Below are 12,839 nucleotides of genomic sequence, written 5' to 3'. Positions count from 1 at the left end.
TTAAAATCGTAACTATCTTTTTCTTTATGTATAATTACTGCTTTTAAGAATTGCCACAAAGTCATTGTTTATGCAGCATTAGATTACTGTCTTTTCACTGTACGTTAAATATTGTGAGTCATGCAGGGTTGAGTCATCCCCTGCAGAAGAAGATGGCATATCGAAGTCCATCCTTTCCCCATCCCTCCCACGCCAAATGAGGAGAATTTTTCTGTATTTTCAGCAAAGAATTCAGAAGATGGTTTGTTGAGTGGTTGGTTGCCCAACATAGCACCTAAGATGTGAAGGTCACTGATCTTCATTTCAGTACAACACCGTTATGAGGAAACATGTACCGCTGGATGTATTTACAGAAGGCTACTGGAAGAGTAAGAGCTCAGCGGTGTTAAATAACTCATCCAGGAGGTAGAGGGGGAATTCTGAAGTGCTAGCAAGGGATTGCTGTTGGAAGTTGGTGCTGGGAACCTCAGCAGCTTGAGCAAAGAGCTCACTTGTACTCGGATCTCAGAGGCACAAGGTGAGGAGGTTTGTAAAGAGCTCTGCTCTTCTTTGATTTATCTCCCAAGGACAGATGGGCTGGGCTTGCCTTGTGCAGCTCAAGACTGAAGGCATTTATTGCTGGTGCCCTTCCGCTTTGTCTTCTGCTGCAGGGGTGCAGCATGAAATCAGAGCCCCGAAAAAAAGCTTTCCCCAGAGCCTCCCTACCCCATAGGTCAGCATCTGAGTGAGGGATGATCAGCTCCAGGGTGTTCTTCGTGATAAGCTATATTCAGGTAAATCTGTATTCAGGTGTACTTCGTATTAGCAGCCTGAAGATTTCTGTTCCACTCAGAAAAGTGCAGAGGTGGAGTTTGCTTGAGGGACCTGGTAGGTAGAAGTCTGACAAAGCTTTCCTGGCTGAGGTGAAATAGAGGCTTTTGGGTTTTTTAGGTTACTGAAAATACAGCTATTGAAAGTCGTCTTTCATTTGGCTGTAAGACTGTCAGTTGTAGCAGTGTGCTCACCTATTGAATGCAGATGTGCTGGAGCTGCTGGGAAATGGTGAAATTGTATGACATCGAGTCAGCAACAAAGACAAGTTATTTAAAAAAATAAGCTCAGTTATTAGGCTCCTGTAGCCTCCATTTTTTGCAGTTATTCCCACAGCTTGCAAGAATTCCAGAAATCGGGTAGGCTGTGTAAAAATAGAGAGCTCTGTTATGCAAATACTGTAAAACGGGCTGGTAGAGGAGGGAATGCCAACAAAGGACAACTGCAGACCCTACAGATACTCAGCTTCTAAACCTTCACTTACAAAGAGCATTCAGGTTGATGGATATATTCTCCTTCTGACAAGGATGTAAACTAAATAGAAGAAATGAGAATGAAAATTCAGAAGAGCAGTCTAAAGATGGGTCTGTAGTACAAAGATGTTTAGCTACCTGGAGGAGTAGCTGTTGCTTCTGAAATTGGAAATGCAGATTTATAGCCCATAGCTCCAGGGAGTTTTATGATGGAGAACTTTAACCTTCATAAACCTGTGCCAGGTATGCCACTACATACACTCTTCTTCATTTATTAGGAAATAGGACAGGTTTGTCTACGTTAGTTATTTTTAAAACAAAATGCATAACCCTTTGTGTTTTGTTTACTGTGAGCAACGTAGCTATAAAACCATCTTTCTCCTGTAAGTGTTCTCTCCATTTTAAGGTATAAAGAGAGGCCTGGGAGCCTTGAAATCCATATTCTGTTCTGAATTCTTCCATAGTCTTTCTGTGTCACCTCCAGTAAGACAGGTAACAACTTGGTGCCCCAGTTTCTTTGTCTCTACAGTAGCTGTAAAAATGCTCTTCACGAGGGTATTGTAAGCAGACATTAATTAAATCTGTATGAAGTGATTCAGAGTATTTGGATCAAGGACACATATGTAGGATACTTCAAAATAGTCGTAGAATTAAGCGTTGATACCCAATTTGTTACTACCTCTGTCTATGGTTTTGGTGGTGGTTTTTTTAATGTTTTCTTTAGCCAATTGCAAATGTGGACCAGGAGACCCTGACAGAGCTGGTGAAGCCAAGCATTGACTATGTGCGTCATAAAAAATTCAGATCTGGGAATTACCCATCGTCGCTGAGCAATGAGACTGACAGACTGGTTCACTGGTGCCATGGTGCCCCTGGAGTCATCCACATGCTCATGCAAGCTTATAAGGTGAGTCGTTCTATGTTCATATAGAGCTCTGTTTTTACAGAGACACCTGTATGCAGGCCTGCATGTTGGACTGTAAGGCATTTTACGTCTTTCTAGATCCAGGTTTTCAAACCAGAACGCTAGGCTAGGCACCTAAAAATCTCAAAATACTCACATAGATATGTTTGTAAAGAGGAAGTAAGTGGGTAAAGTTACTTCTCAGGGTGCTAGTAGTTACTAGACTTCAGGCTTTCTTGGAAAAGGGCCATGTATTTAAACAATTTGATATCAGAGCCCTGGGTGTGAGAACATTGACCTAAATTCTTTGAATCTTCATCCCAAGAGTTTTAAGAATTATGTTGCTTTTCAAAAGCGTGGGTTCATGTGTCTTGCCGAAGAAAGTCTTCCATAAATTACTCCATTATTAAGATACAGCGCTTGAGGACCCAGTGTCAGAGCAAAGATCCCAGGCCCCTTCTAGGGCATAAGTACAACCGCTGAGCTACAACAAGCCTACTGTTTGCTCTTCTCCATCCTTAACTAGGTTTGCTATCTCTCTTGTGTTGTGTGCTTCTGATTTGCATGACATTTGAAAGTATGCCATTTAATTAAACTTATGCAAATTGATTCTTGCTTTTGACAGCCCTCCTTGGCAGATTCCCTGGTCGGTCTCTGGGTGGGCTGATGAAAAGCAGGCTTGGTTTATGGAATAATTACTCATGCTGCTACCTGAAATGCAAACTGTAAATCTCTTACAGCATTGCTGAATGTAGCAGCAATCGCAGTTGCTTTTTCTTTGCACTGTGGTAGGAGGTTGACTTAACACTGCAGAGACGACTTTTTTTTTTTTTTTTTATTCCCCCTCCCGCCCCTTCTTTGTCCATGCCATGCTTTCCCCAGCACAAAACGTTTTGCAGGAGATAAGAGGGATAGGACCATGTTCTGTTTAGCAGTCTCCTTTCTGACCTCTTTTTATGTTTAAGGTGATGTGGCATTTGATGCTTTTCTTTCATTCTTTATAGTCTGCTTTTAGAAGAAGCAATAAGAAAATCTGGAGTATGTTTTGGTGGCTGTGCTTTCATACCAAGCACAGGGACTTGTGATAAGACGGCAGTGCTTGTCCTGGAAGTCAAATGCTGTCGCCAGGCCTCAATTTGAAATGTTGCAGCTAAGTAGCTGACAAACCCTGTTCAGAGAGGGACTTCCTTTATCAAGTTTGTGGATTTAAGAATCTTGCATGTTAATTGCTTCTATTATATCATTAAATAGCCTGGCATCTCTAGAAGACTAAGTCTACAGTAGTGCATCAGTTACTGGGGTTTTTTGTTGTTGTTTTGTTGATCTGTAGAGTGACTTAGGCAAAAGGGAGCAAAAAAGTAGCCTTATAAAGGTGGAAGTCTGGTGGTCTTCAGCTAAATAACTCGCTTTTGTTTTCTGCTCTCTTGACGGGCTCTTCGGGACCAAAATGCACTTCAGTTGCAATAAACTTTGCAAAACTGATCCTTTGCCCAAACTGGTTAGTGCTTCTGAGTATTTCCAATACAAATACTAATCAAGGTGATTCGTACTTGTACTTGTGACAGAGAAAAGAGCCCTGTGCTATGCAAAGAGATATTCTTGTGCATTTTTGACATGGAATTGAAGGCAGATGATGAGTAGCCAGGAAGAATTACTCAGGATGACCAGGCCCTAGCCCTTCAGGAACAGATTTGATGGCCAGTATTCTGTGTTACATTTCTTGGAGGCAAGAATTACGTTTCTGTATTTCAAACCAAATGATGTTGTGGTTTTGGAATGGAGGGGAGAAGCAAAAAAGGACCATGTACCCTTTCAAATAGATTATGGGTTGTAGAACCAAGGGCCTTGAACTTGAGCTTTTCCTTTGGGGTCCTGATTTCAGAAACAAAATTTTGAGAAGTTCTTTGTTTTTCCATGCAGGGAAAGGAGAAACAACTTAGTAAGAAAAGAAAGGCAAGTTGATGATGAATGGATTATTAAAATTCAAAATAAATGGTACATGGAAGAACCCCACACCAACAGCAAAATGTCTCCCAGGTTCAGCTGCCTTTTGTTTTCATTAGTATTTCAATTTATGTGTGTTTATTCTCTGTTTTTATTTCACAGACTTTTAAAGAGGATAAATACTTGAAAGATGCTATGGATTGTAGCGATGTCATCTGGCAGAGAGGTTTACTGAGAAAAGGATACGGGATCTGCCATGGTACTGCTGGCAATGGCTACTCCTTCTTGTCTCTCTATAACCTAACTCAGGACAAAAAGTACCTCTACCGAGCTTGCAAGGTGAGCTCTGCAGCATCCCAACAAAATTACTATTCCATTTCACGTCGTAACACCCGTGCAAGAGTAAACTGTGATCGCAGTAGGCTGTTGTGTGCTAGAGCTGGAGCTGGCTGGGACAACGGGGTCCTGCCAGTTGTTCCCCTTTACTCACACTTCGACTGGGTGGCTTCAGCTGTGTACGTGGGGCACGCACCGTCTTAATACACAGAGTGAAACACCCAAATGTTCTGTAAGGGGGGAGGAACTAAACACATATTCAGAAGAAAATAGAGTTTGAAAATCAGCCTGCCTGAAAAATTACGGTCTAATGTTATGTGGTGCTAATTATTCCATTGAGACATCCGCTGTTGTCCTCAGCTCCTCAAGCAATACTGTTTTGTAGTCTTTTGTAATTATTTGTTTTCAGACTAGTGTCTGTTTGGGGCTTTTAGAGCTCTGAATTGCAGTTATTAAATCACTTAGATTTTTTTTTTTTTTTCATTAATACAAATTGCAGAGAAAGACACACTCAGAATTTTTCCACTGGAGTTGTCCAGGTTCTGCTATCAGCTCTGACTATCCTAGCAGTTACTGAAGGAGAAGGCTTTCTCTGCCTCTGTTTCCTCATCTCATAAGACCTTTGTTTTGTACGTGTTTGGTTTGTTTTGTTTTGTTGTTTTTCCCAGCTTAATTCACTGATACTAGGTCTCATATTGCATACATAGCTTTTCAAAAGTATTGCAATGGGAAACTTGATGAGTTGCTTCTTAGGTGCTTTCAGATGAGCGCTAGCCATATGTAAAGCTATTGTATTCATCTCCACTGTCAGCAGAGCTTTAAAAAGTTGCTGCTTGTCTCACAGTGACCAAAGCTTCACTCCATGAGGACATCTGTGGGCACACCTGCATCCTAGAGAACATAATTAACCTGCTAGCACTCCCACAGCAAATGTGTGACTTCATTTCTTGTGGGCTGACCCACTGCTGGCGCATGAGCCATGGCACCGAGCAGGCATTGTTGTTGGCACAGCTGTCGGGCTGTCGCTGCCATCCTCAGTGCTAGTACATCTTCCATGGCTCTGTGCAGCGTGGGCAACTCCTGTTGGTGCTGCATTTCTGGCCCAAGAGAGCCCCGACGTTCTTCCATACCAAGCTAGGGACAAGCATGCGTATCCGTTTCAAAGCCAAAGAAGGCAGAGGCTCGGTTATGTCCCTGAAACCCCTCTGAGAAGGAAGATGTGGCACAGTGGCCAAAGACCATTTGCTGGAGGTGCACAGTATAGTCAGGTATGGCAGCAGATTTGCAGCCATTCTGCCTTTTAAGCGTCTCCAGCATTCAGTCAGGCCCTTCGGGCTCTCACAGGGGAAATCTTGAAACAGGGAGAGGAATCAGCTTGTCTGACATTCTTGAAATCTTTCCTTTTTGAGCCAGAGCGTGCAGAGAAGCAAGTGTGCAAAGGCCTGAGCAGAACTAGATGGTTCCCCTCCCAGGGGTGTTTGTTCACACCAAAAACATGAGGCCCAGGGGAAGGAATGTGGCCAGGAATCCCTGGTTACCTCTTGGGAGCCATGGAACTATTTCACAAATAAGCTTGAAAGGCCATGGCTCACAGAGACCCTTGGTTTGTGCTTCTCACTTTGGGCTTTGCAGCTTTTCTCCAGCGTTATCAGATGGAGTCCCAGGAGGCTGAGCCGTTCCTTGCTGGCCTGCCTGTGAGAGGAGAGGGGCTGCGGCATCCTGGGCTCCAGGCAACAGAGAGCATCCGAGCCCTGTGCTGCTCAGCGTGGTGATTAAGCCACTGCTGATGGCAAGTGTGCCCAGTCTACGTGACAAATAATGGCAGATGTCTTCCTGCTTAGAAGGGATTTCTGGTTTTTTTCCCCTTGGTTTAACAAAGATATTAGTGTGGCTTACTGGGTCTGTGAGTTGTGCTGAAGCTATGAACTTGTAAATGATGGTTGTGCTTCAGTAGCCTGGGGTGCATTTTTTTAATTTCTGTTGCAGTTCCCAGGCTGGCAGTAATAATAAAGGCTAGTATGCATAAGATGTGGATGTTGCAAGAATTTATTGTAGTTTAGAAACATGCCATAAACATGTTCAATCCTCACATAGAAGAGATTACACACAGAATTAAACCTTGGTTTGAAGATTTATACCCACGGAGGGGGGCAGGGGGCAAAAATATTTCATCAGTTCTCAAAAACAGCATGGACCACAATGTTTGTGTTTGTGGGTTTTTTGCTGGGTTTCCTCAAGACATTCACACACATGTGCACATCCCTACCAGGAAAAGAAAAATCCATCCCCCAGTAAACATTTAAACAGAAGAGCGTGGGGGGAAGAAGGGAGGAGATACCACCCTTCATCCTCCTGTTGAACAGATTGATGGCTCTGGGGGCATACTCAAACCAACTATATATATATATGTATATATCTATATCTATATCTCCAACTCTAGAGCCAGGGCACCCTCTAGTTAGGAGGATGATCTGTGTGCTAGCACGTTGCCCAAATTGCAGGGGGAGCAGGGAGAGACCTCTCACTTCTTTGCTTTGCAGGAATCTTTGCACTGGGTTTTGAATAAGCAGTTGTTTGCTTCCAAGTACAGAAATGCCAGGGGAATTTGTGGCCCCCTCTATGCTCTGAGGAGTCATAAAGGAGAAATAGATGGTTGTTATTAAATTGATCCACATGCGGTTCATAAGTCATATATGTCTAATGGTAGCTACTGCAGCAGTGATGATCAAGCCCAAGAAAGGCACTGTTAACTCTTTTTAATGGTATTTCATCTTCTGCAACAAAATATTGATGACCATAATTGCCTAACTGTATTTATAATGATTTCTCATCAGGCTTGGAGAGAGCAAATAAATAAAACTAAATAATAGCATCTGGAGATTTAATGCTCTAAATTAGTACACAGAAGTGAAAGAAAACCAAAATGCAATTAACAACCTTAAATCATGGGCATGTGGATAAATTAAGCACCAAAGCAGCTAAGAAACTGATGTAGTATTAGAAAAATTTTGCCCTTGAAAATGGGTGTATCTGTTTTCACAGCATTTCTCAGTGATGTGTAGCAGGGTTGATTTGCAGAGAACGGAGTTAAGTACAGCCCACCTAATTACATTGTTATGAAACTCATGCTCTTGAGATACATATCCTAACGCCTCATGGCAGCCTTGTCATGGTTGGAGTGGGACAGATTGATCTTGGACAGCCATGTCTGAGTTGTGTCTCTGCTTACGCTATCTTAAATAAAAAATAATCTTTTTTTTTTTTAAATGTTTTCCAGTTTGCTGAATGGTGTTTGGAGTATGGTGCACATGGATGTCGTATTCCTGACCGACCTTATTCTCTCTTTGAAGGTACAGTGATGGTGTTGCAAATGGTACTGCATTATAGAGGAAAGAAGGGCAACCTTCCAGTTTTGGTGCATGCTTAGGAGTTGGGAAATCTATGGTGGGCTCCTCTGCCATTAAAAATAGACCCACCCACTACCAGCACATCTGCCTAAAAGAAGGCCAGGGCTGGGAGGAGAAAAACACAAAAGAAAATCATTCACTTTTGGTTGCACTTCAGCAGTTCCCAGTGTAAAGCCAGTGCCACTGTTATTCTTGAATAAAATTCTGCTGAGCTGATGCCTCTTGGCTTAAAGCAAAAGAGAAGTTGGGGCAACGTTTTTGTCTTAGGTGGTGTTGCAGAGGGACTGGGCAGAGCAGCAGCTGGCGTAGGGGGTCTCAGAGTAGTTGCTGGCATTTCAGAACTAGACCTTCTCTGCTGCAATGCTAAAGCAAGGAAAAGCTAGTTTTAATATGAACCCAAATCACTTGAACAGAAAAGAAACGCAGAGTTCTTAGGGACTTTTCTGTAAATTCAAAGATGTTCCTAAATTCTTCCCTAGAGCTTTGTATTTCTTTGTATTCGTCATTTATTTTCTATTCCCTATCGTTTTAGAAACACAGAAGCCAAGGAATCATAGACCCAAGTAGGATTTTAAGTAGCACTGCTGCTTCATGAACAATGAGCCTAGTGTGCCACCTATCACAAATATGTGAAATTACAGCAAACCTAATAAGATTATTTTACAAATAAGCCAATCCAAGGTGTGAACACAAGAGAGCAGTAGTTATATGCATCCCTTCTTAATACAGAATTATTGTCTTAATGTTTAAGGGAGAAAAGTATAAGTATTCTTATTCCTAGAGCTCCCTTGCATGCACTTGTAGAGGGGTGAAAAAGCAGGTATGCCATCTGTTGTATAAGAGCTTTGAAATTTGTTGAGAAGGTGAAGTAGTGCCAAGAATAGAATGATTTGTGCTTTAATGCTCACATAGAGGTTTTATTTTAGTTTTTCAATGTCAGTGATTTTTTTAGAAAAATCTAGAAGTCCCAAATTTGAGACAAAAAAGTCTTAATTTTGGGGGGATTTTTGTAGCCAAAATTGTGTGTGAAGTTGTCCAATTCTGCATGTATGAGCACACTTTCACTGGAAGTTGCATGTGCGTCTTAAGGGACTGTCTTAATTGTTTCATTTGCATCAGATGCTCTATTTAGGAAGGTTCCTTTGTTTTTATGTGCTTAGCTGTGGATAAAATAGGATTTTAGCTTGATCATAGAACTGTGCTTGCATTTGTATGCTCTCCTGCTGTTGGGTGTCTCTGTTGTCTGTCACCCTAAGAGTTTTATTAGGTGATGCTGGTGTTGGTGCTTCAAGCTCTGGGTGACCTCTTTATGAACAGAGAACAAATGAATCAGCACTAGCGTGGCCAGCAGGGACAGGGAAGGGATCTTACCCCTGTACTCGGCACTGGTGAGGCCACACCTCTATGACTGTGTTCAGTTTTGGGCCCCTCACTACAAAAAGGACATTGAATGACTCGAGCGTGTCCAGAGAAGGGCAACGAAGCTGGTGCAGGGTCTGGAGCACAGGTCTGATGGGGAGCGGCTGAGGGAACTGGGGGGGTTTAGTCTGGAGAAGAGGAGGCTGAGGGGAGACCTCATCGCCCTCTACAACTCCCTGAAAGGAGGGTGCAGAGAGGGGGGATGAGTCTCTTGAACCAAGTAACAAGCGATAGGACAAGAGGGAATGGCCTCAAATTGTGCCAGGGAAGGTTTAGACTGGATATTAGGAAGTATTTCTTTCCAGAAGGGGTTGTTGGATGTTGAAATGGGCTGCCCAGGGCAGGGGTGGAGTCCCCATCCCTGGAGGGGTTTCAGAGTCGGGTTGACCCAGCGCTGAGGGATCTGGTGGAGTTGAGAACGGTCAGTGTGAGGTTAATGGTTGGACTGGATGATCTCCAAGGTCTTTTCCAGCCAAGATCATTCTGTGATTCTGTGAATCTGTGCACCACAAGTATAATAAAGTTTTGCCTTTGTTTTTTAACCAGTGAAATGACAAGCAAGAGTTGCTCAATTTCTGAAGGACAGTCCAAACTGGGATTTACTTTTTCTTGATTGAAGTAGCATTGAGGTTGTGCAGCTGAAAAGATGGTAGCAGAGAGATTGTGGTTCTTGCCTTTGATCTCATGAAGTGCAACTCAGTTTCCTGGGCAAAGTACAGATGAACTTGCCTTTCTATAGGCCCTAAGTTCACCTCTTCAAAAAAAAAAATCTAGTGGGGAGGTTTTCAAGCATGTGCTTTTGCCTTTGCTGTCAACTATGCTATTTTAATGTCAAAGATGCACAAAGATCTCTTTCTCATTATGTTTTAGGCATGGCTGGAGCTATTCACTTCCTCTCAGATATTTCAGTACCGGAGACTTCCCAGTTTCCAGCGTTTGAACTCGGACCTCAAAGGAGGGAAAACAAAGTGGAACAGGACAGCTAAAAGATCATTTTGAAAGGAAACTGATGCCAAAAGAGATGAGACTGTCTAGTGCCTCTGATACTGAACCAACTCAACCCTGAACCGACGGACGGATGGATAAACCCCTTTTCTCACCTGCCCTGGCCCAAAGGACCATGAAGTTATTAGAGCATGAATGGGAGAAGCCACATTAAATTTGTTCAAGTGACACGTTCAGATGTAGGACAAGAGAAGTCAAGTCTTGAACTTTCTCTCTTCTGTTGTATTTGTCTTCTTCAAGTCTTTGACATGCTCTGCATGTTTATTGGTGTTGTGTGTTGATCCGAGTCTTTCGTTGTTAGCAAAAAGCTGGTCTCTGTGTGAATCTCCGTCCTGTACCTTCGTGCATGACTCACAACAGCAGTGTTGCTTTCTGCAGCGCGGTTACCCAGAGAGGTCCACCTGATGGCAGAGAGTTCGCTGCAGGATGGTGCCCAGCTCCACTGGTGAGCTGGCAACTTTAAAAAGAGATGAAAAACATTTTTATGTTCATGTTTTTCTGCATTTTTCTCCACAGTCCCTAGAAGCTAAGGTGGTGGAGATCAGCCTTTTTTGATGAAGAGATACCTCTCTTTTCAGAAGCTTAGCAGGTTGGAAGGGACCTTGACTTACCTTTCGTTGCCATTGTGGGAGGTTTTTTGAAAGCCTGAAAGAGAGGCATCCTTTGATACCTGCACCTGGTTAGTGTGTTAGGCACTTACAGCAGGGTGGAGACGCTCGTCCCCACCTCTGCGAAGCCCCATCCCATGGCATGAGCTTATGCTGCCGCTGGAGTCACCCCTACTAACCTCCTGCTGCCACCAGCAGCAGGGCAGGGACACCCTAACTGTGCTTCTCCTCTCCTCTACGTGGATTTGTAATAAACCTGTCCTGCAGCATCTAGTATCCAAATGAGTAAGGGAGGGCGTCGGGGCCGTTTCTCATGCTGGTAACTCAGGATGACTGTTGCTTCTGAACCAAGGCGGTGATTTGTTCTGGGCCCTTCCCTCCCTCTCCATGCAGTATGACAGGAGCGATAAATACCAGCTGCTTGTGGAGGCTGCAGAAGATTAATGAGCAATATGAAACCATTTCTGGGGGCTGTAACTGAAGTTTATTTCATCTTCAAATCCAAACAGAAAAGGCCCTTTGCCCTTAGTTTTAACTGTGCTGCTAATGCTTTGCTTCTCCTTGTAGCGTGGTGGGGTTGTGAAATACTAAACCTGCCTCCTGGTGCTCCTGAGTAGCAGGCTCTCGGTTTGGGAGGAGAAGTGGGGACACACTCTGAGTACACTTACAGCAGGCTTACGTGTTGGAGATAGTAAGTGTGCTTACTGCTTGGGGAAGGAAAGTTAAGCGCAGCACGCTCGCTCAGGCTCTGTTGTCATCCTGCCCCCAGGTCTCCCTGTGCTCTGTCGTCCAGTGTTTATTTTAATTGATATCTTAAGGCGGGTACGAGCGTGACAGGCAGCAGAGTTTGACCTTTTGGGCACACGCCAGGATATCTGTGACCTGTGGGCCATCTGCCGAGCGCCGCTGTTTGCGGGCAGGCTCGGGGATGCCTTGTGCTCCTGCATAAATCTCTGAGTGGTAGCAGGTGACTTCTGTGAACTTCGTGTCTGCTGCCGCCGAATCCACTGGGATGTTCATAATCCCCACGTTCAGTTCTGCTGGGCAACAGCAGCAGGGAGAGCATAATGGCACTGTGTAGCAGCTCCCCGCTGCTTCGTCAGGTCAGATTAAAACACGGGGGGCAGCGGGAGGGACTTTTCCACCCCTCTGGCAAAGGGCAGGAGGTGAGGTGGGGAGCACCAAACCCAGCTGCATCTCTACAGCCAGGGGTGGGGGGAAGATGCTGAGAGGCAGCGGGAGTGAGGGATGCTGCACAGTGGGGCGAAGCAAACCGGAGCAGAGGGATCGGTGAGGAGGGGGAGAGCTGATGACGGGGGGGGGGGGGGGGGGGGGGGGGGGGGGCAGTGCCCAGAGCACACCGGTAGAGGTCATCTCGAGTGAGCTGTTCTCCATCTAACTCCCTGTTCTCTCTCTTCAGCCTGTGGATCGCTGATCCTGCCCATAGATGAGCCAGGGAGGAAGCTTGCCCAGGGTGAACTCACAGAAATTCTAACACAGGAGCTCGATGGCAGCTCTGATCCTGTTGTATATCACCCCCACCCCTTCTTTTCCTTCCCCTCCGCTGTGACTGCAGAGCACGTGGGGTGGGTTAACAGGGGTGGCTTGCCAGGTTTGCAGGAACTGCCTGCAAACACAGAACAGAAGCCACAGGCCTTCCCGGCAAATTCCAAGCGTGTGTTGTGCTGACCGCTTAATTAGGGGGTCAACAGGCAGGTTTTTCCATTCAGTGGTTATATACATATATCCCTTCTTGGCTGCTGAGCTTTCAGTGGCACCTGTGGGAGGTGATTTTGGCTGGCTGGAGCCCAGGGAGAATTAAAACTTGCTGATTTAATAAAATATATAGGTATATACACACTTAGAACAGCTTAATACTGAGCAGATCTCCCAAGATCCATCGAAATAACAAGTGAGTCAGCTACCAGGTCTT

The 12,839-nt window shown here is 44.5% G+C and overlaps 1 protein-coding gene across 1 annotated transcript in view; it reads left to right on the top strand.

Moving 5' to 3' along the window:
- LANCL2 (LanC like glutathione S-transferase 2) overlaps window positions 1-10,622 on the top strand; it is a 29,878-nt gene extending 19,256 nt beyond the window's left edge. Inside the window, exons 6-9 of the mRNA XM_074891675.1 lie at window positions 2,008-2,190; window positions 4,294-4,470; window positions 7,745-7,817; window positions 10,164-10,622. Of these exons, the coding sequence (XP_074747776.1) occupies window positions 2,008-2,190; window positions 4,294-4,470; window positions 7,745-7,817; window positions 10,164-10,279 (549 nt within the window). The 3' untranslated portion in view covers window positions 10,280-10,622. The remainder of the gene's footprint in view (window positions 1-2,007; window positions 2,191-4,293; window positions 4,471-7,744; window positions 7,818-10,163) is intronic.
- The last annotated feature ends 2,217 nt before the right edge of the window (window positions 10,623-12,839 follow it).

Source organism: Strix uralensis, chromosome 1 (assembly GCF_047716275.1).
Source record: "Strix uralensis isolate ZFMK-TIS-50842 chromosome 1, bStrUra1, whole genome shotgun sequence".
Taxonomy (NCBI): domain Eukaryota; kingdom Metazoa; phylum Chordata; class Aves; order Strigiformes; family Strigidae; genus Strix; species Strix uralensis.
The sequence above is the reverse complement of the archived record's forward strand: the minus strand, read 5'-3'. Positions and strand labels throughout refer to the sequence as shown.